Genomic DNA, 25,569 nt, shown 5'->3' with positions numbered 1-25,569 from the left:
GAGCGTGACTTGAGGCTTGGACGGCTTCTTCTGGTCACAGGTGCACCACTTCTCATTGATGGCAGCAGCAACCCGGAAGTCCACACAAGACACATTTTGACTGCCAATTTAAAAGAAATACGCAACTAAACTGACAGGGAGATTATTAAACAACCAATAGCAACAAGTAACCCACTGCCAAAACAATAGCGAAAAATGTTTTTACTGTGAGACATTTGTGTAGCGTATTTCTCTATTTCCACACATAGTGCAGGTCACTTGTCTTCAGGTCATGGGTAAGACAGCTTGCATATCGAGTTGTGTCCCAGCTGGGCAAAGCTCCTGGCTTTCAACCACAACAGAAGACCAACGCAGTGGGAGCCATAGCAGCACATCAAAAAGCCTCCCACACATAAAGCCCTGCATTGATGAATGCGCTGGCATCTTCTCCGCCACGTTCATTTTCTGACAGTGTCCCTTTATATCGACTGCCAGCGCTTAAGGTGGGGAGGAAAACATTTTCCTGTCTTTATTTGACAGCCTCTTTGGGAGGTCTTCTCGCATGACCTCCACAATAAATTATCGCGGCCGCGACAACAAGTACTGTATGCAGAGAAAATAAATGTTTGGTTACATGTATGCACGAGTTATAATCCTATTTGACTGCAGAATCGACTTCAGTGTAAACAAAACCTGAAAATTGTTCCTTCAACACCCACATGCAAAAAAAAGAGTGGGACAAAGGGCATTCAATTCACCAAGGACAGGTCACCAGAGAGCTGACCCTACATCTGACAACTAATAAGCCAGATGGCCAAACTATTCCGCCAGAACGACTCTAACGTTCTGTCAATGTGCTTGTTCTAAAAAAATAAAATAAAAATGTCCTCGTTTGTCCTTTTTGACAAGATACAGCTATCAAGGTGGCCTTTTTTTTTTTTTTATTAACAAAGCAAATCAGGTGATAGTGTGATTATGAGGGAATGCGGATTGAAGAATCTAGTAAAATGTCACACCGAGCAAAAGCAGAAGTAATTTGAGCCGAGTTGCAAGGACTCGGGAATCAGCAAAGACTCGCATAAAAATTGCAGTCAACCTTTACTGTCATTTTATGTCAAATAAATAACCAAATATCTGTCTGGAGCCGCAAAACATTTGAAGATTGTGAGAAAGGAAACAGTGTGTTAGTCTAATGTACTGATGTCCCAGACAGTGCTAATTTAAGCTACACCATAACAGGAAAATATGCAGCATCCAATATTTTTGAGATTCATTTTCTTCTACCTTTAATCTTCCGTTTTTGATTTTTTTTTTTTTTAATTTTTCAGACTTCGTTTTTCATACATTTTTAGACTTTTTTTTGCCTTTTTTTTTTTTTTTGCTATTTTTGACCATTTTTTGGACATATGGTAAGTTTCTGCCTCCTTTTCCTTTTTTGGACATTTTATTGCTATCTTTTTGACATATTTTTTCTGCCTTTTTTGCTGTAAATTTTCTGACATTATTTGGCAATTACATTTTATGGTAATTTTCGGGATTCCTTCTTGTTTATGGACATTTTCTTTCAGGCCTATTCTTACATAAATTTTCAGACTTTTTTGGGGGGGGCAATGTTATGGACATAAAATGGTATTTTTCTGCTTTTCCTCTTTCTTTTTGTATATTTTTAGGTAATTTTTAAAAAAGTTTTCATCAACCTTTTGTCTCTCTTTTTTTTGACAAGTTAAAAATTTGGACTCTGATTTTTTTTTTAATGTTCAGTTCATATTTTTTTTATATCTACAATGTAGATATTCATTTAAATAATATTTTATATTTTATCTAAAAAATAAAGATAAATATGTTAAAAAATAAATAAAAATCTACTAAGCATTTTTGTAGAGATCCACATGGAGCCACAGGGGATCGACTAAAGGGCCACATGTGGCTCCAGAGCCGCAGGTTGCAGACCCCTGGCTTAAAGAGTCGGGGGGGGGGTTTTCTCTCCCTCTCTCTTTTTTTTAATGGAACATTGGAGTTGCCATGTACTGTACGCTCACCACCCACGAACAAGCCATCAGTGCATTATTAAAAGCAATCAAAAACCTGCTCCATCCATTATTTCTGCACCCTGATCTGCAAAATAACTGCATTACAGCTCACTTAACACGTAAAAAAAAAACGTCAAAAAGTTTGAAAGCCATTTTCCAAGACATGTGTTTGTATATTTATCTGAAGTGTGTGGTCTATTCCCATGTTTACGTTGCATAGTACAGCTCCAGTGATTACAATTAAGCAGCTCTTATCCCTGGACATAATCAAGGCACACCAGAATGTTGAGGCCTGTTTAATCCCACTGCAGCACACAGAGCCAGGTCTGAGGGTGGAGGGAGGGGCATATAGGGATATGGACATGATGAAAGATCAGCAAAAAAAGACAGATCCTAGTCATCTGTGTACAGTAGCTACAGCAAGTTGCAACCAACAGTTTTCGGAAAATCGGAGAATTCGGAAAACATAATACGCTATGTATGCAGTCAAACCTCAGTTTTCAAACATAATGCATTCCAGAAAGCTGTTCCAAAAGCGAATTGTTCGAAATCCAAAACAGTTTTTCCCATTATAATTAATGTAAATAATTTTAATCCGTTCCAAGTCTAAAAAAACCTTTTATACGTTTTTTTTTTTAAACAGCCGTATTTTCCGCACTATAAGGCGCACCTAAAAGCCTTCTATTTTTTCAAAAGCTGACCATGCGCCTTATAATCCAGCGTGCCTTATATATGGATAAATATTGAGCCGCAACAGGTCTCGCTGTCAAGACGCTATCGGTGACCCTGCACGATCGGTGACGCGCACGCGCAGAAGATCCCGCCATCTTGGATCGCTAACTAATACGAATACTTTGCCTCAGAGAAAATAATAAAACAGCTGTTTATTCATTTTGGGAGTGAATGGAGTTGTCAGAAAGCTGGTTTGTAATCTATTAATAAAGTTTGACTGACCTATCTGACTGTTTTGTTGACATTCCCTTAAGCGCAGCACCATCTAATGGATGCATAACGTAACCCCAACCTCTACTGTAGCGCCTTATATATGGAAAAAGTTTGAAAATATTGCATACATTGAAGGTGCGCCTTATAATGAGGAGCGCCTTATAGTGCGGAAAATACGGTATTTTACACCATAAACTGCACTGTATACTGTTTACCATAAATAGAAAACGGTAGAAATAGACAGTTTTGTTTTAATAGAAGATATCCTATCTAAAATGATGAAAAAAACAAAACAAAATGCACTTACAGTATTTCTTCAATCTTCATACATATGTTCATTGTTTGCAGCTTTTGGTTTAAGTTGTTTGTGTCTGTATGAGTGTGTGTGGGGGGTGAGTGAGAGTGTGTGTGGTTTCCTAAAGAAAGACAGAAAATAAGCCAATAAGTCAATGTATAAACGTAAGTTAAGGCACTCACATTAACAAACAAAGCAAATTAAATTAGCGCACTTAAGCTAGCGACATTTAGAACATCACTTCCGGTATGCGCTCTTATTGTGAAACTAAATGGTGACACTTCCGGTTTTGGGCTTAGCAGCTAATATAATTGTTGGACTGAGTCTTTTCCATCCGAGTTATTTTATGGCAGGTCTTACTCTTTGCTTTAAGTCAAAATGTAACAAGCTAAAATAATAAAAACAATAATAAAAACAAACATCAGATACATGCAGAATAACAGTTTGATTCTGGCAAGACTGTTTGTGATTTAACATCATGGCATGTCGTATGACATAATCATGTATGACAATGATTCAAACACCAACAATAGTTTGAGCTTTGGGAAGTGTTGTTCAACGAGATTAATTAATTGAATTAATTGAATCTTCCCACAGTTCAATCATTACGATATTGGTCCATCCCAGACAAAGACCTGAGTTATGTCCGTAGCAATAGATGTGGAGCAAGTGCCAAGACAACAGAGCTGTGCCAGCGTGGGCAGCCAAGGGGGTGTTGGGTGGGAGGGCCGGGGAGCTTGGAGGTGCATGTTAATCACGTTAGGATCAGGAGGCCGAGCTCTGCAGGTGTCAGACACACAAAAGGGGCATTCACGCCGGGTTCTTACTCCTTTTCCATGACTGCTCAATATCACAAGTCATTTCGGTTTGACACAAATCACATCTCATCCGTGATGAGCATCGTATAAAATGTCCTCATATGTACACCATAACTAAAAAGGTATATGCATCTACTGCAGGGGTCCCGCGGCAAATACTAAAAATAATTTTTCAATGCAAAAAAAAAAAAAAAAAAAAGAGGGTGGATTAACTCATTTGCTCCCAATAACGTGTAAATAAATTTTTTTAAAATATTTTAAGTATCCCAAAGACGTATTTATACGTTTTGTTTTTTTTATTTTATTTTTTTATGCTAGAGCATACAGAAGGCTTTGATGCATCCCCTCAACTGCAAAGAACGGTTGCAGAAATGGTTGTTATTACACAAACGGCCAGCAAGTGGCAGCAGAGTATAAGAGATCAACCAGGGCCATGTTGAGAAAAAAGCTAAATTACTTACAATTTTGAATAGATTTGTGAAAACTGATGAAACTTCGCTCTCTTCTCATGCTAATTGCTGCAAAACAGAAACGGATAGAAACATATATTTTTTTTCCTGATGAAAGAAGAGACTTTAATCTTTCTTTTGGTTAGGTTCCATGCTTTTATAGCAATTGAACACAATATTCTGTGGGCCTTGCAAAATCAGTCAAAATCCAGTAAAACAGCCGGGAGCGAACGGGATTGCTTCTGTGAAAATGGCTGGGAGTGAATGAGTTAAGCATTTCTAGCTATGCAAAGACACAAATTTGCATCTCGGAAACAAACGCAGGCTTGGACAGATTTGTGAATGATATATATTTTGTACAAGTGGATCTTTGTTTTCGGTTCATGAAAAATCACAGCAAAACCAATTGTATAAACTGTATTTTTATTCCATACACATTAGAGATGGTATTCAATAAGCCGAAGGCAAACAGTATTTAAGTATTACGTACTCAAGGGTGTAACTTAAGGCAAATAATATGGCAAACGCATAATAACATTCCTGTAGTAATAATGCTGCCGCTCAACAACCCCCATGCAACCTTGCTAATGAAATGCTACACTGAACAGGAAACTATAATGAGGTAGGAAAAACAGTAATATGAATAACAATTACAATTGCTCGCATTGTAGAGCATAATATTTAGAGTGATATGCAAAGGAGCGTTCTAATGGTCTCCTTTATAGCAGACAAGGATTAATAACAAGGTCAAAACTTCTCTAATGGGTCACAAACCATTAAGTACCTGATGGAAATCCTTTACGATGAGGTGTGTTTTGTTGTGACCTTCCCATTCATTTTGATGCTTATTGATGCAGTGATCTGCCATCACTTTCCCCCCCCCCCCCCACTCTTGATCAGCAATGCTTACCAAATCTTTTTTTTTTTTGTAGCATACATGCACGTTGTGCGTTTCCCATCAACATAGGCCTATTAACTGTAGACATTGTCTTTCTGTGGCTTATGAATTACACATTAGCCAGTCCAGGGTGTACCCCGCCTACTGCCTGAAGCCGGCTGGGATAGGCTCCAGCACCCCTGTGACCCTTGTGAGGAATAAGCGGTTAAGAAAGTGGATGGATGGATGGATGGATGGATGGATGGATGGATCGATGGATGGATACTGGATAGATAGACAGATACTGGATGGATGGATGGATGGATAGACAGATACTGGATGGATGGATGGATGTTTCCTCCTGGCGGCACCCCTGTGCACACAAACAGCAGCGTGACTCTCTGACTGACAGATTGACGATAAAACTGTCAGAAAATATCATTGATGAGGAAACACTCGAGGCAGAGTAAAGCTGACATGAATAAAAGATAACTAAAGAATAAAGCACTAAGAAAAACAAAAGCATAATTTAAAAAAAATGCAACAGCTATGTAAATGATAGAACTATCTGTTTGATATAAAATGCTTTGCTAAATAAATACATTCAAATACCACAAATATTGGATCAGAAGAAAAAAAGTAGCCTGACAGACCTACAGTCTGATGGACAGATATACGCGTATCAAACAAACTTTCACTAAAAGACAAACTTAAAAGGCCCAGTATGTCGGTTTCACTCAGGAAAATGCACTATGTAAATACAGGATGTACACACTAACTTTCTCTCAGTCTACACATCTGGGTTTATGTTAATCTTAGGTGGTGATTTCGTCCTAAACCCCCACCCCCCCCAGCCTGTATTTTGCCATTTTGTGTTTGTTTTGTAAACAGTGGGACGTTTCTGTGGAAAGACGGTGTTTACACCCTCCAGCCAATCGCAGAGCGGGGGGTGGAGTGTCGCAAATAGGGCCGGGAGAAATCACCACCAAAGATTAACATAAACCCAGACGTGTAGACTGAGAGAAAGTTAAAGTGTGTACATCCTGTATTTAAAAAGTGCATTTTCCTGAGTGAATCCGGCATACTGCGCCTTTAAGAGGTCGCTATGTAGTTCTTGGGTTTGCTTTTCAAAATGTTCTGGTGTGCCTGATGATGAACATTCCCAAGTGGTAGCACATAAAGGTTATGAAGAATAGTTTAGTAGTTGTGGAAATCCAATATGCTTGCATAAAATTATTTAATTTGTGAGATATGATTGAAACATAGAGGAAAAACTGAGGCAAAAGAAGATATTTAAACTGTTCTTTCTGATCATCTAATGATCCTTCATTAGATGATCAGAAAGAACAGTTTAAATATCTTCTTTTGCCTCAGTTTTTCCTCTATGTTTCAACATGATGTTAATTAAATAATATCATGATTCCGGTCCAAAAAGGGAAGTATGACAAGCCGTTCACGTTGGTGTGAGACACAGTCTGTCATGTCTTGTGAATACAAATACTGCTAACAGATCTTGAATCTGTACCATCCGCACTTACGAATGCAATATGACAGCCGCATGCAAGCAATACATGAGGGTGCTTGAAGTGTATGAACGATGCTCAAATAAGGGAGTCGTACCATGATGGCGCGCCATGATTTATCAGGGCACGCTCCAATAATGCGCACAATGGATCTGACATTAACCAGCTTTTTATTGTGCATTCAAATCTGAATGAGTAACTATGCCACAGAACTGACAGTTTCAAATACCACATCTTCTTAAGGGACAATCTTAAAGACCTTGAACCTAGCCTCCAGTCATATCAGCACAACAACAAAAATGACATTTTAACCTTTAACATGGGCCAATAGTGACACGGGGTGAAGATGATGAAAGCCTGAAGATAAAATCATCTTGATTAAAAGCAGTTTTAACAAAGTCAACACATGCTGTTGGATTTCTGCCATGGATATTCATTCACCTCTTTTCTCTATAGTTTCTGGCACATATTGTTCAGTGACAACTGTAATAAATTAATGAAAAATTCATTATGCGAAAATGTTCAAAGCCCTTGTGATCTTGTTAACTCATTCACTCCCAAAAACGTATTTATACGTTTTTTTTTTTAGGTTTTTGTATGCTAGAGTTTTGTATGAAGGTTTTGATGCAGTTTCTGACCTGAAGCTGCCGCTTAAAGCGATGGTACTTATTACAATAAAAAAAAAAACAATAAAAAAAAAACGGCCAGCAGGTAGGTGGCAGCAAAGTATAAGAGATCAACCAGGTCCATGTTGCAACAAGCTCTTTTTTTTCCAGTATTTTCAACAGGTTTGTGAATACTGATGAAACTTAGCTAATTCAAATGCTAATTGCTACAAAACATAAAAACAGATTTTAAAAAAATTTACCGTATTTTTATTTGTATTTAATTTTTTTCCCTGATGAAAGAAGAGACACATTTTTCTTTTGGTAGGTTCCATGTTTTTATAGCAATAGAACATGAAAATGGCTGGGAGTGAATAAGTTAACGCGAATTGTCACATTAAAATTTTATCAAGCATCAAAAATCATACCTAAGAGTGACCTAACATGGGTACTAAAATAATAAAATGTTTATCAAAGCTTGACAACTCACCATTTCTTCTGACACAGTACAATTCAATGCAGGGCACAGTATGTGGGGTTCGACTGTAGTGGTTGTAAATTAAGTGCTCGAGCTCAATTAAGTTAATTGAATGCATGCGTCCCTGCACTTGAAAGCCGGGTATGAAACGAAAATGAACCGAGTATGCAGATAACCAGAGCATTTTCAAGACTTGGTCTTCAGTCATTTGTGCACATTAGTCTTAACATGACACCATAACATCAACATCTGCCATGCACTGACACACATAATTACATTCAACCTAATATTCTTCCCAAGAAACTCATTTTAACATAAGGAGCAAAAACTACGTAAAATAATGAATGAAATTATTTGAAGCTCGTTTCCATAATTTGGATCAATTAGGGAAATTAGCCCACAAATGAATATATTTCTATTATAGGCTACCTAGCCAAACTAGGAGGGGCTACAAAAAACATTTTCCCGTGACACAATAATGAGTAGGGATTTGACAAAAGCGTACAGCGAATCAAGATGCATCAATTGCCTTCCCAATATAATTCACAATTGCATTCACAACGCCCCCTTGTTATAGTGAGTTGTAAAGCACAGCTACAACAACTTGGTGCTGCCAGCTGTATAGCTTAATATGCACATGGATTTGCGCGACAACGCGATCTGCTGCACGGTTTTTACCTCAGTTCGTCCAGTCCATCCTCCTTTACGGACGAGATGAGAGCCTGCGAGATGATGAGCAGTAGTCCGGTGGCTTGAATGAGTCGCTTTTACGTCTGCAGTTTTAGCTTGCTGCGGACCTTCTCTGTCAACCTCACTAATCTCAGATATTGGTGCGTTCACTTGCCTTCGGTGTAATGCGGCACTTGCACAAAAACACGCGAAAATGTTCAACCACTGAGTGAAAAGTTGCAACGTGGTTGCGTTGGTGAATAATTGCTAAATCAATGACTGTGACGTCGCGTAGCCTCTGATCCACTTTCATCCAAAACAGAGGATGCTGTCGGGCACAAGTGTCTCCGCCCATCGCCACCCTATTATAAAATATACTACTACCCTGTATGTTGTCAATGGGGGGAATATTAAATCATTTTTCTGACTGTTCATTATTATAGTTGCTTTTTTTTCTGTTGGTTAGAATTCACTCAGGTATAGAAATGTTGATTTTTAGTTATCTTTTTTTTTTTGTTGAGACCTCTATTACAAGAGTCACCCAGGAACTACAGGAGTAGCCCGCAGGCCAGTTCTAAAAATAGTTGACCAATGATGAGTCATTGTGATTTCCTAGCAATGTTGTAAAAAATTATCATTTGAACAGAGATTAATAGAAATCAAGTGTTGTAGGCTGATGTGCATCTGTTTCCTCAAAGTTTATTCACATATGTTAATATGATTAATTTAAATATTAAAATAATAACATTATGAGAGGCATTTTTGATATTTCCCATCCCTACCACCCCCCACCCCGTATGAAGTGTCTATCAAACTGGTAGCCCTTCACGTTAAGTACAAAAGAAAGCTCAACATTAACATAATAAAGATAAATATTAAAGAATGAAAAGTTTTAGCATTTTTTTCCCCAAAAGTAAAAGACAGTCACAAACGCTACAATTACTGCAATATTTTCTATTCAAATGTAATTTGAAAAATATAGCTATTGGTTTTTGTTTGCTGCGATTGGCTGGCAACCAGTCCAGGGTGTACCCCGCCTACTACCCAAAGCCAGCTGAGATAGGCTCCAGCAACCCCCGCGACCCTTGTGAGGAATAAGCGCTCAAGAAAATGGATGGATCGATGGATTTTGCTTGCTTGTTTGTTTGTTTGTTTGTTTGTTTGTCCTCATTTTGAGATAGATGTGCTATACATGTCATGAAAAGTGCCAATATGTTGTATGCCTCAGTATTGTGTTACAGGAATGTGTCTTCTGACAGCATCACGCACGGGCTTCGATGTAATTTACACTCTACTAACTTGTTTGTCTCATATTTAACCACTTAATAACTTAGACATCGTTTTGAAACATACAGGTACTGTATTTCCATTTCCCAACCATATTTTGAAAGCTTTATTTTGGTAATTAAAAGAACCGGAAATAAGATCGTGTTCACGTTCCTGTATGACTGAACTGGCCAATCGGCGTCAACGGGAGACCTTTGCAGGAAAAGATGCGCTCGTTTTATGTACCAACATATAATTGTGGACGTCAAATGCGGGCTGTAGCTGTCACACTCGACGCAAAGAAACGGGAGGGAGCAGTGCTTAAATCGAGCTCACCTCTGGGAATGCTACCTGCCATGGGCAGTCGAGAAGCGGTATTAGTAGTACAAGTACATAAACTTTGTACAGGCGATCACTCCAGAGGATTACTCCGGTGAGTCACGACTTCTTTTGCAGACAGGGATGACTACAAAATTTGCTTTATTTTTCCCATGAATTATTTTGCAGTGTTGGCAGTAATTTCGCTACCGGTAGCTGGCGCGCGCTGATCATTATTAAAACATACGTGTAGCCTGGAATTGTAATGTATACTGTGTGCCTATAACGTTACTTCACCCACATTCATACATAATCGCAGTCATGCCTTGTTAGTATGGTCCTTGAGGTCAAAAGTATTAGCACTGAAAATACTAGGTATGTCAGCTTATCTTCAAAACCAAAGTAAATAACCTCAACCGCTCGTCAAGTGTAGACCTCTATCTTCATAGTTACAGCAATCAACGTTGTTCTTGACTTGCACTGTAATTGTAGTCTAATTGTGCGACAAGATCGTAAAACCTTTTGTTAGTGTCTGTAACGCTGGCTACTGCAAATATTTTTTACCAATTCCAAAACACTGCAGTCTGGCTTTAAACTTGTAGAAGACTCATCACAAAACATAACTGTGATTGGAGTGCATCAGTTCAAATTAACATTGTCGTTAGGTTGCTTTGCAAAGCAACTCAAATTGAAATTTTCAAGTTCAATATCCTATAACTAAACCCTAATCCCAACCATCCTAAATGTTTTTTTTTTTCCCTCCCTTTTTTGTTGTTGTTGTTGTTGTCTTCATTCTGGCAGACATGACCAGCTTTTGAAGGTGCAAGTGGACTAAAAGCCTGTCACCAATCTCCCACAACATCCATGTGTATCATTTTTATTAAATTTGACCCCCGGCCTGCATCTAAAAATGCCTACAGGTAACTTTCTATTTTATATTGACTACAGTGTTCCCTCGTTTTCCGCTGGGGTTAGGTTCCAAAAAATACCCACAATAAATGAAATCCGCGAAGTAGTTAGCTTTATGTTTTACAACTCTTATAAATGTTTTAAGGCTCTAAAATCCCCGACCGCACAATTTATACACTTTTCTCATTGAGGCATTTACATGTTCTCACATTTCTCTCTTGTTCAAACATTGACAATGTTCAAACCTTCATAAATTTTATAAAATGGGTATATTACTGTAAAAAAATATGCAAAATTGCACTTAAAAAAAAATCTGCGATACAGCGAGACCGCGAAAAGTGAACCGCGTTATAGCGAGGGAAGACTGTATACTAACTTATAACTCAAGGAACAGTCAATTTATACGCTCTGCTGTATTTTTTTTTTTTTTTTGCACATCATGCAGAGAACCAGACTACCATTTTCAGTGATGTGAACCAGTTCAAAGTTCAGCTCACAAATTTTTAAGCTAATTGAGTTCGTTTGTAATTGTTCTTTTTTATTTTTTATTTATTGTTTAACCAAAAATGAACTACAGTAGTTTGTCGTTAAAGGTTCATTTACGATGTATTTAGTTTTCTCCTTGTAGGCAGCAAAAATGCACAACGTTCAGTTCCTTTACTGTGTTATAATTTTCTGTATAAAAATTGAAATGAATGCTGAAGGAAAATCTCGACTAACTTGTCATTCAATTTAGTTGACTTAATTGCTCTCCATTTAACTGGATTAAAGCCAAAATAAAGTCAGTTGACTAAATCCTGATTAATTAATTTTAGTCAAATGACCAGAACTAAAACTAAATTAAAATTTCTTGTCAAAATTAACACTGCCTCATTATTATTTATTTGTTTTTCATCTCAGTGGTACCTCAGTGGCCCATTTTTACGACTATAGCATACAGTTAGCTAGCTAGCTAGCTAGCTAGCTCTGCCTATAAACCCCGAGAAATGCGTCGTCCCCGGATACCACAAATTACACAACAGCTCAGTGTCATTACATATTTAAAATCCCAAGTGTTCTGTATTTTGTGTTAATTAGGCTACTGTAAAATGCTAACAAGCACAGCATTGTGGGGTTTACAACTAGCAGGAAATGTGCTCAAATGTCTGTCATGCAGTATGAGCCAGTGGCTGAATATGTGTTGCTGTGTTTAACAAACAATTAACTTTCGCTGAAGTGTCTCCGTTGTGGACCGCCACACCGACACAACACCAAGCAAGATGGTCATGTATTTGACGATCCTGCATCTGTTTACGTGGTGTGCGGAAGCCTATTAACCCGTGAACTAACTGGTGGCTAGTGCCGCTGGTCATGGCGTGGTAAAGCCCCATGATGCCTCGGGATATATTCCAGCCACCGCAAAACATATGTTCACAGCTCAAATTTCAGAGCTCTACTATTCTTGATATCAGTTTTTGTAAATTTCCCCCCCAAAAAAATCCACTATAAATCCATCTTTAGTGGGCATAGCAAGCGCAACCAATCAGAGGGGTAAACCTAGCAGACTATCAGCTGAACCAATCGGAGGACGGAAAAATGTGGACATCACTGTGAGCTTTGACGAAGGCACAAAGTGGTGAATCTGATTGTAAAAATGACACAGACATTTCAGCGGTAACCATACGTGTCATACACCAGCAGTCGGGATTTTGAAGGCCCTGGACAAATTTACTTTTACATGGCAACTACAATCTGAAATCTGATTGGTCGTCAAAAATGACTGGATCGACACTCACATTATGAAATAAAGACAAGCACCTGTTGGGGATAAATGATAACCATTTCTTGTCAATTTCAAATGTGCTTCTGTTAGTGTTTGGACTAAGAGAGAAGGTCTTGATGGCATTATGGGAGCTGTAGTTTATGGTAATCATACTGTTGATTAGAGCTTGAATTAGATCATTAAAATTGGGAATTTCTTGCATGGAATTTGACCCCTGCATTTAGCTTAGCATGTGAACACTGGTATAGATGCTATACTATTGAATCTACTGATGAAAATCTGTACTATAGACTTACATTGGACTTCACAGACCCTGGTGGGCAACAATTTTTTTTTTCTTGTGACAAATTAATGATAATGATGTATTATACTTGATACTATTGCATTGTATGTCACCTAATGTACTGTTGGCACTGTTGTTGGTACTGTTGTAAGTAAGTGTGACCTTTCAGTGAGCAATGCAGACGTGTGCGCTATTGCACAATGAGCCATCTGTATGAGTTAGGGTATGATGTGGAGCCAGGCTTTATTTTAATCCCCCCCCCCCCCCCCCCACCAAATGCTCAGAGCCAACGTCCTACCTGGAAAAAGTCCATCTCTGTCCTTGTCTCCGGGATTCTGACCCTGCCTAAGGAGATCAGATCAGAGGTGTTTGTGCACTGACTCAAACATCAACCCGAGGAAAGGTGAAGCATAGTGTGTCCTCGTTCAGTAACAGCGGTGCTATATATAGACGGGGAGTTAGAATTAATGTGCGATTCTGAAGACTGCTGCATACGAAAATGTTGTATAAAGAAATATTAACTCATTCACTCCCAGCTATTTTCACAGAAGCAATCCCGTTCGCTCCCGGCTGTTTTACTGGATTTTGACTGATTTTGCAAGACCCACAGAATATTGTGTTTAATTGCTATAAAACCTACCAAAAGAAAGATTAAAGTCTCTACTTTCATCAGGGAAAAAAGTATATTTCTATCTGTTTCCGTTTTGCAGCAATTAGCATTAGAAGAGAGCTAGGTTTCATCAGTTTTCACAAATCTATTCCAAATTGTAAGTCATTGAGCTTTTTTTCTACATGGCCCTGGTTGATCTCCTTTGCTCTGCTGCCACCTGCTGGCCGTTTGTGTAATAACTACCATTTCTGCAACCGTTCTTTGCAGTTGAGAGGCTGCATCAAAGCCTTCTGTATGCTCTAGCATAAAAAAAAAAAAAAAAAAAAAAAAAAAACGTATAAATACGTCTTTGGGACACTTACAACATTAAAAAAAAACATATTTACACGTTATTGGGAGCAAATGAATTAAAGTGCAGACTTCCACCAAGAAAAAACAAAACAGTGGATATTACTGGACAGATTACCAATCAGTCACTAGACTGATACGTTCATATTTATTTCCAGATCGATGGCGAATAATCGCCAAATGCATCTCGCATGTGGCATCATTGGAATTTGTTTTCTGGAGCAGCGGAGGCTCACGTAGTGCCACGTCAACAAGATGTCATGATTAGCATTTGATTGCTAGAGGTTGACCTCTATTATGTCAGTTGGTGATGATCTTTTTCTTCTCAGAAAAGTCTATGTTCCCATTGCCCAAGAATAATAAGAGGCCCCAAATTAATGCAGCTAATTGTATTTTTTTTAGAATAAAAAAAAAAATCATCCCAAATCAAGGGCGGGTATTCAAATTATGTTCAATGTTGAAAATGAAAATTTGTTACATTGGCTGTATAGAGTTGTTTACTGGTACATCAGGGTTGTGAATAATAGAATAGAATAGAATGCCTTTATTTTATTCTAAACATGCACTTTCATTTTAGCTACTCACTGTGAAAAGACTGCTAAGGTGCAGCCATATTATATTGTAGTATTCATTCATATTATTTTTGTGTTCAATGTTGAACTCTCAAACGGGCGACAGCTTGCCTCCGCTCAAATAAAATAAAAAAAAAACGTTATTTATTCTCTCTGCGCAGCACAGCCAGACGATTTGCGTCTCTGGCTCACGCTTTATAACCGCAAAAATGTTTCGGTGCTCATATGCATTGGGCGCCTGATTCAGCCGCACGCGCCTTTCTGGCACTCTCTTCGAAACAGGACAGAGAGCGCAGGTGGACAATGACCAAAGCAGTGAAAAGCGGGCCGACTTTCAACCATTGTGTGTTATAGTGCACAGTGAGTTGAAGCGTTAAAACCATGAAACATTTGAAGTTGGATGTACAATTATGATACAAAGGCGAGTGAATATCTTGTGGGCTTGGGTGAGTGATGATGATGCACTTGTTGAGTTCACTCTCGAAATGTATCCAAATGACTTGTCTGAATCAGCGAAGATACTAACAAGATGACTGCTCTCTCCCAAGGCTAATTTTGGCTGCAAACAGAGATGAGTTTTACAACAGACCTTCGAAGGCTGCAGACTTTTGGGGAGCCAATAGTGACATTCTCAGTGGTAAGTCGTACTCAATTCGAACCAACAAACTCACCAATCAATCAGTTGCATTCCAAGAGGCTCCGTCTATAAGGATTCTTTGGATTCATAGAATGGCTGCAGCCACAGAGACACGTCGCAAGTTGATTTGGATCTGATTTTTGTATTTGCGACCATACTTGAGATTAGGCACGGACTGGTATCAGATTTTGATGGTTTGATAACCTTGAGCAAAAACATCAGCATCTCACGGTATTACAATTATGGCGCAAGGGGCATTTACAAACACTAAATAACTTTGGAATTGTGATTGTAATTTAAGGTAACAATACATTTAGCCTGGTTATTTTTGCTGGATTAAAAAAAAAACAAAAAACGTTTCTTTCATTAGATAATAAAAAATGTGTTTTTAGGTACACGTTACATCTGGCTTATTTCTCCAATATTGTGCAAGTTTGTTAACTTTATATTACATTAGTAAATGTACCATGTGCAGGGTTAACATTTTGTTAGTGTGGTACATGGCGGGGCGGCGTGGCTCAGTGGTATGGAGGTTGTGGGTTCAATCTCAGGCCATTGTGACCACATCAAAGTATCCTTGAGCAAGATACTGAACCCCAATTGCTCCTGATGTTGCGTCATCAGTAGGTGAATGGGTAGTCAAAAAATGTAAAGCGCTTTGAGGGCCTTAAAGGTGGAAAAACGCTATATAAATGAAGTGCCATTTGTCATGATCATTAATCTCACTGATTTGTTCTCTAAAATTTTAGCTTTTTTTGGGGGGTGGGGGGGGGGGTCCTACGCGTCTTCATACTGGGCGGCTTTCGTATTTCGGTCTCAAATGCACCTATTGACCGTTTTTATTTTTTTTTATTTTTTTTCACGCATTTTTCTTCTTGCCACAGGAAAGAAAACTTAAAAATAAACCTAAAGGCCTAAATAAAACCAAATTAAATATTTTATTTCGTTTTCATATAAGAGAAATTCATTGTATTATTTCCCCATTTTGTTGTGATTTTTTTTTTCCGCACATTTTTCTTCTTGCCACAGGAAAGAAAACTTAAAAATAAACCTAAAGGCCTAAATAAAACCAAATTAAATATTTTATTTCGTTTTCATATAAGAGAAATTCATTGTATTATTTCCCCATTTTGTTGTGATTTTTTTTTTTCACGTATTTTTCTTCTTGCCACAGGAAAGGAAACTTAAAAATAAACCTAAAGGCCTAAATAAAACCAAATTAAATATTTTATTTCGTTTTCATATAAGAGAAATTCATTGTATTATTTCCCCATTTTGTTGGGATTTTTTTTTTCGCACATTTTTCTTCTTGCCACAGGAAAGAAAACTTAAAAATAAACCTAAAGGCCTAAATAAAACCAAATTAAATATTTTATTTTGTTTTCATATAAGAGAAATTCATTGTATTATTTCCCCATTTTGTTGTGATTTTTTTTTTCCGCACATTTTTCTTCTTGCCACAGGAAAGAAAACTTAAAAATAAACCTAAAGGCCTAAATAAAACCAAATTAAATATTTTATTTTGTTTTCATATAAGAGAAATTCATTGTATTATTTCCCCATTTTGTTGTGATTTTTTTTTTTTCGCACATTTTTCTTCTTGCCACAGGAAAGAAAACTTAAAAATAAACCTAAAGGCCTAAATAAAACCAAATTAAATATTTTATTTCGTTTTCATATAAGAGAAATTCATTGTATTATTTCCCCATTTTGTTGTGATATTTTTTTTTTCGCACATTTTTCTTCTTGCCACAGGAAAGAAAACTTAAAAATAAACCTAAAGGCCTAAATAAAACCAAATTAAATATTTTATCTCGTTTTCATATAAGAGAAATTCATTGTATTATTTCCCCATTTTGTTGTGATTTCCCCCCCCCCAGTGCAGACCTAATATATTTATATTTTATTTTGCATTTATTATGAGCCAGGTTTGTACCTTGCTCCGTCATTGTCTTTGCTAAGGTCAGGTGACAAAGTTAAATAGGTCGACAGTGTTTGTGCTTTTCGTGGCTTAGTTTTTGAATGGCATGCCAAATTCAAAGTGCGTCACGTGTCTATGTATCCACATAGAGAATTTGCGCCCTCAAAAAAAGCTTTTTGACCTCTCATCGTCTGCAGCTTTATTTAGCTTTAAATCATAAAGGAATAGTCTGTCTTGCACCCCCGAATCTAATTCTCCGCTCTGTCACAGGACATCCCCCTTCTGCAGTAAACTAAATTTAATTGACTAATGTTCAATACACATTATGGCCGATAGCAAGAGGAATCAATCATCTTTTTCTTTCTTCTGGAGGAGGAAATGCAGATATAGCATCCTTGTCCCCTTTGTATAATAGACGGGTCAGGACTTGAGTCGTGGGCCCTTAATTGATGTCTGCTTTTATGCGATGTGACAGGAATAAATGGCACTGCCTCATCCGTGGGACTGGGGGGGTCCTGAAGGAAGGAGACGTAGCATGACGAGACGAGAAGTAAGCTACGGCTCCCAGTGGGATTGGGCTTGCTTTCCGTCCACCTTTTAGAGGAGTACGATCATTTGGCTCTACTGGTCACTGTCTGCTTAAGTGGCCTGTCTTTATTGATCACCAGCAAAATGCAGTACACTTTAAATGCCCTTTCCTTTCCCCCGCCTGTCATGTCAAGTCAGGAAATGTGCCACGGCGAAAGCACATTTATTGATTTATATCTATTTTTCATGATTGCAAGAAGATTAATGCCCTGCATCACATGGCAAGTGGATAATCCATTTTAATTTGATATATTCAGGGATGCACAAAAGTGGTGCATAGGTGCTCATGTTCACTATACAGTAAATAAATATACAGAGCACAGACTATGAGGCACTAATTGTTGTAATAAACTGTGTCAAATAATCTAATTGCGTGGAAAAAAATGTGCACCAAGTCACAAGCAACTTTCACTCAGAATGTATTTATTTATTTATTTTTTATTTCATTTGTTTTGTAATGCAAAGCAGCTGTGTGTAATATTAACTCTTTTACTACCAAGTGTTATCCAAAAAAAAAAAAAAACCCTCCTGTGCCAGCCGATTTCGAGCATTTTTTTTTTTACTCATCTTTAAAGGCAAATATTGTGTGCTATGACTAAACATGCCATATGAAAGATTGGAATACAGTCTCTCATTAGAAAAAAAAAAAAAAGTGTAATTATTCTACCTTATTCCGTTTTTCCGTAATCACCATTTGAAAATAGGTAATTTGAGCGACACCAAGCGAAAATAGGAAAAAATAAGGAGAAAGCAAGCTTTTTATGAAAAGATACATTTTCTTCACAACAGTGACTTTGACACTAATATTTTTTTTTGTTTAGCGACGCTCTGTGAATTAGATTTAATGTGACAAACTTGGGAACGTTCTATTTCCTAAGATCCGCCTTGTTGAGATACAATGCTGTCATCTCCTGGCCATAGTTAGTGGATGTTTTTTTGTTTTTTTTTCTACCCCATTCACAAACCAGAGCTGCACAAGACGTTGTGCTGCCCATTGAGGGGAGGGAAGAAAAAAAAATGTAGTTGACGTCAATTGACGTTATTGGCGGTAATCGTTGGGTGTTTCCTTAACGTCATTTATTGTTTTTGGCAGGAAAAAGAGTTAAGTGTAACATACATCAAACAAATGATAAAATAATTGTGTAATTTATGAATATGTAATATGAATAAGACGCGACAAAGTGTTGGTATTGTTTTATGGAAGAAATTGCGCTTCTTGGATAAACATCCTTGCACACGTATCCCACAAATCAGGTCTAGACCTGGAATATGGTAAAGGAGGAGGGTCATGGCTCGGGATCACCAAAAACGGGAGGCTAGCCGCAATCACAAACTACCTGGAAGGACGGCCCAATCCAGATGCGCAAGGGAGAGGTGATCTTTTATTTTGGTTGTTGGTTTCAATGTGTCATTTTCAGAGTAACTGTGATAGAATTACAATCGATCATTACCATTCCACAGGTTCCCTTGTTTCCAACTACCTTGTAGACAAGGATTTGGACTGCTACTCCTACCTAAAGAAGGTCTCAACAGAAAGTCACCTGTATAATGGCTTCAACCTTCTCACAGCAGAATTCAAGTGAGTTTGCTAACACTAACCCGATTACTGCACCCATAAAAGCTGGCCTTGGCAGGGCCAGTAGCAATGTAAAGACACTAGAAACTTTGAGTTGGCAAAAATGGACCAAAAGTACATTTTCGATGTCGGACCAAAATACTTTTATCACCATAGCAACCCAACTGATTCCAGTTTTTTGAACAAATGTTTATGTTCAAATTTAAAGGTTTCATTTATTTAAAAATAATTCCTATGCAAAATGTTCAGACACCAATAACGTATACTGATTCTAGATCAGTTTTAACATCAACTTAACATTCATAGTTTGTGCTTAAAAATGCGACAATTAAGTAGTTGGTAGCTATTGTAAACGTGTCTTGTAAACCACCCATCCAGCATTCTGCCACTTGTGCAAAATTACAACACATAAAAGCATTTTGGATGTAACGGAACATAAGAACAACAGCTTTTAATCATCCAGAAGGCAACACTCGATTTCACGATTTAGCAAATTTTCAACGATTCGATTTTTTTTTTTTAAATGACGATGTATCGAATTAATTAGTCTCTTCTTTATTTAAGTATATTTCTATCTGTTTCCATTTTGCAGAAATTAGCATTAGAATATAGCTAAGTTTCATCATTATTCAGAAATCTGTTGAAAACACTGGGGAAAAGAGCTTGTTGCAACATGGTCCTGGTTGATCTCTTTGTAAGTGTAAGAACATTGACAAGATGGTTTGATTTGTCAATGAAATCTGGGGCAATGAGATTTGTGAAATTTGTGAGTTTGTCCCGTGGTGACTGGTTTGTCGTTGTGGAGATTGCATCCGTGTGCTTGAATTCTGAGGTAAATTCCAGGGTTCGATAAGGTTGCGGTATTTGTTGTCACATGGCTGACTGCTTGTGTGAAGAATTGTGATTGTTTTGCATTTGAACTGATAATTAGGGTCATCTCGCTGGTTGCTGTACTGTACATGTTCTCTATTTTAGGAATGTGGCGCCGAGACACGCACACTGTGCAGATGGAAATAGTGATGTCGGCATTCCTAGAAAAATGGAAAATTTGCCAATAAAGTTCACTGGGTGAAAGGTCACACACTACTCAGCCATCTAGACTCTAGATGGCTGTCGAGAGACTCTAGATTCTAGAGTCTCGAGACAGCGACATCATCTAGCTCAGTGGTCCTTCACCTGTGTTCGATCGGACACCGTGGGTTTGGTGGGTCAGTCTCATGGGTTCAGCAGAGGTCAAGTCCACTCGTGTGATTTGTGACACCACTTGAGAACAACAATGCTCTCAGCCTCTTGGCGTCACCAAATCTTCCAAATCATTAAATCTTCGGTTTACATTTTGGAGCAAATTTTTACCTGTTGGGCTTTACTTTCATTTGATTGCTGGTTCTTCTGACAAAATGATGCAAATGAAGTTTTGAGTACCACTGGAAGATCTACCTGATGGGGGGGGAAAATGAAAAATCATATTCTTTGCTATGAAATGTACTGTAGACATGTACCGTAGTTTTAATTAGTTTTCAGGGTGGTTCTGATAGTTTATTTTATTAGTTTTAGTTCTTTAATAAATGCTTAGTTTTAGGTTGGTTAGTTAGTTAGTTAGTTAGTTAGTTTCAGTGTTAGTTTATTTTTTTATTTTATTCTTTTTAATATGTATTACGGTACTATGAAATGTACTTTTTATATATATATATATATATATATATATATATATATATATAGACACAAGAAATAATTTGAAAGGATACGGGAAAAAATCTGTGTAATCTAGTTCGGCCGGCTTAGCAATTGGCAATGTAAGATGGCCGCCAGTGGCCTCACTTCTCCCGGCGGCAAGTAAGTGGCCTTAGTAGTCCATTCATATATAAGTCCGTGCACGCAGCCCGAAACGTGATGGTATAGGTAACAAGCGTTCTCCTTTTTTTGCTTCAATATGATAAAATGAATAATTAAAAAAAAATGCAAACATCAGAAAAAAAATAAATTAACCCTGTTTAACTCATTTGCTCCCAATAACGTGTAAATACGTTTTTATTATTTTTTAAGTGTCCCAAAGACGTATTTATATGTTTTTTTAATGCTAAAGCATACAGAAGGCTTTGATGCAGCCTCTCAACTGCAAAGAATGGTTGCAGAAATGGTAGTTATTACACAAACGGCCAGCAGGTGGCAGCAGAGCAAAGGAGATCAACCAGGGTCATCTAGAAAAAAAAGCAGCTGAATTACAATTTTAAATAGATTTGTGAAAACTGATGAAACTTAGCTCTCTTCTAATGCTTTTTTTTCCCTGATGAAAGAAGAGACTTTAATCTTTCTTTTGATAGGTTCCATGCCTTTATAGCAATGAAACACAATATTCTGTGGGCCTTGCAAAATCAGTCAAATCCAGTAAAACAGCCGGGAGCGAACGGGATTGCGAAATGTGAAAATGGCTCCGAGTGAATGAGTTAAAAATGCCAAATAAAGGCATATTATCCATGGCCTTGACTCTTTACATTACCTATAGATCTTGCAATATATAGGTCTGATCTAAATTTTAGTTTGGAAAGTACCCTGCACGTAGTTTTTTTAAGAAACTTCTTTGCTGCTTCAATCTTGAGGACTTCCAACCTGCATGCTGATTACTTTGCTCCCAGAGATCAGTAAAAGCCTGTTTTCTGCTCTTCCCCGTGCCTCTGCTCAGTGGCTTTGACATCCTGCTGTTCGCTCGTGAAAGACGAAATCAGGCCCTCCGCTTCTTCTTTACCGGTTTCGTTAGCAGGAATGACTCAAACGCCTCATGTTTTCCTCCAGTCCTACAAAGGATGCGTGTTTGATCATTTTGAGGCATCTTGGGCAATTAAGGCGCTGTTTGTCATTCGTGGAAACCCCTCGTAATGTGCTGCAATCACACTTGAAATCTGCAGTAGCGTTGTATTGTATGTGATGTGTTCCTCCATAATGATTCTCGGCAATTGCTGCACATGCAATTTGCACTGGAGGTAGTCGGAGCTCTCGCGAAGGCAGAAAGATTTCACGGTGCCAACATTCGACTGAATCATTTGCGGTTCTTTTTCATTGAGATTAACACGAAATGAGATGCAGAAGTTTACTTGACACTTAAAATAAGTTGCAAGATAGCAACTACTTGGGATGGTTTTTTTTATTTATTTTTTATTTATTTTTTTTATCAGTAATTATATTTACTGCATTGATAAGTTACTTCCTGTTGAGTGACCACAATTGGAATGTTGTGGAAATAATTCTTTTTTTTTTTCTTTTTTTTTTAACTAAGATCTTTATTGTTAATGATTCATATCAATAATGCCACATTGCCATGGGTTGGTTGTTTTTTGATTATTATTATTATTTTTTTTATAACAAGATGAAATTGTAGAAACAGATGTTAAAGACCCAATGTGTATTTTTAGCGCCATCTTGAATTAATTCAATTTAAAAACCCTCTGTTGATTTCAATACTATGCAAAAAAATATATGTATACAGGACTGTTTCAGAAAATTAGAATATTGTGATGAAGTCCATTATTTTCTGTAATGCAATTAAATAAGCAAAAATGTCATACATTCTGGATTCATTACAAATCAACTGAAATATTGCAAGCCTTTTATTGTTTTAATATTGCTGATTATGGCTTCTTTTTTTTTTTTTATACTTGGTCTGAGGAAATATTCTAATATTTTGAGCTAGGATATTTGAGTTTTCTTAAGCTGTATGCCATAATCAGCAATATTAAAACAATAAAAGGCTTGCAATATTTTAGTTGATTTGTAATGAATCCAGAATGTATGGCATTTTTGCTTATTTCATTGCATTACAGAAAATAATGGACTTTATCACAATATTCGGGTATTTTCCAAGCAGGTGACTCATTCAGCATAATCTTTCTGTATTTATTGTCGTTGTAAAACATCAGCGACCATATTATATTTGTCACAGCACAGTAGCGCACATTCAGGTGTCATTAAAATATACGATTGCTAATTATTATTTTTTTTTCATTACGTCCAATGTAGAACCAGGCAAGATCATGTGTGTTACTATGGAAACAGAGGAAGCACGGAACCCATCCGTCTAAAACCAGGTCTGTTTTGTGTGTGTGTGCGTGCGTACATGCATTTTAAATATGATTGTTGCAGAAAGTGTTTTGACTTTTGCCCTCTTCTTTGCCTGTACTGTTTTTTTTATTTTTGTTTGTGTATTTATTAGTATTATTTTTATTATTATTATTATTATTATTATTATATATATATATATATATATATATATATATATATATATATATATATATATATATATATATATATAATATATATATATATATATAATATATATATATATATATATTATTATTATTTTTTTAGTACTAACCCCCTATCCAATATTTTGCATGTGCCATTATACAGGAATCTACAGCTTAAGTAATTCACTTCTGGACACCCCATGGAAGAAACTGCAGCAAGGAAAGCGGCACTTCACCAGCATTGTCAACAACCTGTCACTGTCCAGCGATGGACTTGTGCAAGAGCTGCTGGGTGTGCTTAATAATGAAGAGCTGTACGTGCAAAACAAGACCTTCTCAAATCTCAACAGACCACATCTAATATTTTTTTTTTTTTTTTTTTTTTTTTGGGACAATCACTTAAACTGTATTTTAGTGTAGTGCTTTACAGGTTGTGTGCTGACGTGATCAAAATCATAATAACCTGTACTAAAAGAGGGATTAGAAATACTTCGTCATAAAATACAGCAAAGTTTCCACATAAATGTTTAAAAATCTGACAGGACATCTTCTGGAAGCTGTTGTAATTCTGTTTTCACTTCCTGCAATCGTTGTTGCCAATGCTTGTATCCGTATCGCGTAGCTGAGGTTAAACTCATGAGATAGAAATATGTCCGTCTCGCTCTAAGAACCCGTAGCTGCGTTGTGTGTCTGTTGAACAGGAATTCTCCCGATCCCGATCAGGAGAGCCAAGGTGAAGGTTACAGCAAGTCCATGATCCAGGCTCTGTCAGCCGTGTGCGTTCGCACTCCCGATTATGGCACCAGGTTGGTTGCTAACGCCAGATAGCAAAGCAAGGCTCAGGTGCAAGCGCAGCCCCTGCCAGAAACCGTCACTGCGCCAAATTAAGTCAATTAATTGTTCCTGTCCCAGTTGTGTTTTCACTTCCATATGGTTTGTTTCTTTCAGGACCAATACAATTATCCTGATTGATGCCAAGGGGAACGTGACCTTCACGGAGCGCACCATGCTCAATTGTGACACAAACAACTGGCGCACCAGTTCTTTCCAATTCGAGCTGCACACATGAAGACGTTATGAAGGAAATTCACTTTGTGCCTCAGAGCCTTGCTGCTTTATGCATTATCACCAAATCATCCATTTTGTGTCTGGTCACCATAGCGACTAATGGCGTTGTTGGATTCAACGCAGCAGAAGCTACCAATGAAGTTATCAAGTCAGCATTTTTATTGATCTGTAAATGATATCTGAACATTATTTAAAGGATTGATTGCCAAAGATTGATTAAAAATATATATTAAAATGTTTTGACAGCAGCGTCAGTTAATCAGTCGAAAACCCGTTGGAAGATTAAGCTGCATTTGTCTTTTACCCAATGTGATTCTCAATGGAGTTATTGATGATTTACACATCTGCAGAAAGATTGAGGAACACATCTTAGCATGTGTTTGTCTTCTCTTTGCAACTCTTAATAGCGATCGATTCAGTCAAGCTTATTTTCTGTATGTGCAGACAGCGATAACATATGGTTTTCTTGTTTGAAGTTTATTGAACATATATAAATATAAACACAAACAAATAACAAAGAAAGTTAAAAGTAAAATAAAAGAAACATCCAATAAATGTCAATTTATATGTTCAAGGGAGTAGGAAGAAGCAGTCTTATTTGCTTGCATTTGCATTTGCTTCTGAATCTTCAAATTCGGCAATATTTTTGAAAAAAAAAAAGTTATATGACAACTTGATATTGAAGCCTTGGACTAAAAATGGGAAAGAATACCTTTGTCTTAAAAATGAGCAAAATGCAGTCACCAATCTTTACCGTTTTCTGAATGTTTAGACGTTAACTGTAGTGCGCTCCAGTAAAACTTTT

General features: G+C 37.3%; 2 protein-coding genes across 11 annotated transcripts in view; one reads left to right on the top strand and one right to left on the bottom strand.

Annotated features, from left to right (window-relative positions):
- arvcfb (ARVCF delta catenin family member b) overlaps positions 1 to 8,992 on the bottom strand; it is a 175,801-nt gene extending 166,809 nt beyond the window's left edge. For 8 of the 10 annotated variants that reach the window (XM_077521010.1, XM_077521009.1, XM_077521015.1 and 5 more), the window contains exon 1: positions 8,678 to 8,992. The gene's annotated coding sequence lies outside the window, so the exon portion shown is untranslated. The remainder of the gene's footprint in view (positions 1 to 8,677) is intronic. The other 2 variants (XM_077521017.1, XM_077521019.1) reach the window with 1 other exon arrangement.
- A 1,214-nt stretch (positions 8,993 to 10,206) lies between these two features.
- tango2 (transport and golgi organization 2 homolog (Drosophila)) lies at positions 10,207 to 25,012 on the top strand. Its single transcript, XM_077520989.1, has 9 exons — positions 10,207 to 10,367; positions 11,054 to 11,172; positions 15,285 to 15,373; positions 19,137 to 19,256; positions 19,344 to 19,461; positions 23,470 to 23,537; positions 23,860 to 24,010; positions 24,398 to 24,502; positions 24,645 to 25,012. The coding sequence occupies exons 2-9, from the start codon at positions 11,117 to 11,119 to the stop codon at positions 24,763 to 24,765; spliced, it is 828 nt and encodes a 275-aa protein (XP_077377115.1). The 5' UTR covers positions 10,207 to 10,367; positions 11,054 to 11,116; the 3' UTR covers positions 24,766 to 25,012.
- The last annotated feature ends 557 nt before the right edge of the window (positions 25,013 to 25,569 follow it).

The sequence above is a fragment of the Festucalex cinctus genome, chromosome 5 (genome assembly GCF_051991245.1).
Source record: "Festucalex cinctus isolate MCC-2025b chromosome 5, RoL_Fcin_1.0, whole genome shotgun sequence".
Taxonomy (NCBI): Eukaryota; Metazoa; Chordata; class Actinopteri; order Syngnathiformes; family Syngnathidae; genus Festucalex; species Festucalex cinctus.
The sequence above is the reverse complement of the archived record's forward strand: the minus strand, read 5'-3'. Positions and strand labels throughout refer to the sequence as shown.

Coding starts and splice junctions, on each gene's coding strand:
- tango2 (XM_077520989.1), top strand. CDS start 11,117: ATGTGTATCATTTTTATTAAATTTGACCCCCGGCCTGCATCTAAAAAT. Junction 24,011..24,397: donor GTGCTTAATAATGAAGAGCT/GTACGTGCAAAA, acceptor TCTGTTGAACAG/GAATTCTCCCGATCCCGATC. Junction 24,503..24,644: donor ACTCCCGATTATGGCACCAG/GTTGGTTGCTAA, acceptor TGTTTCTTTCAG/GACCAATACAATTATCCTGA.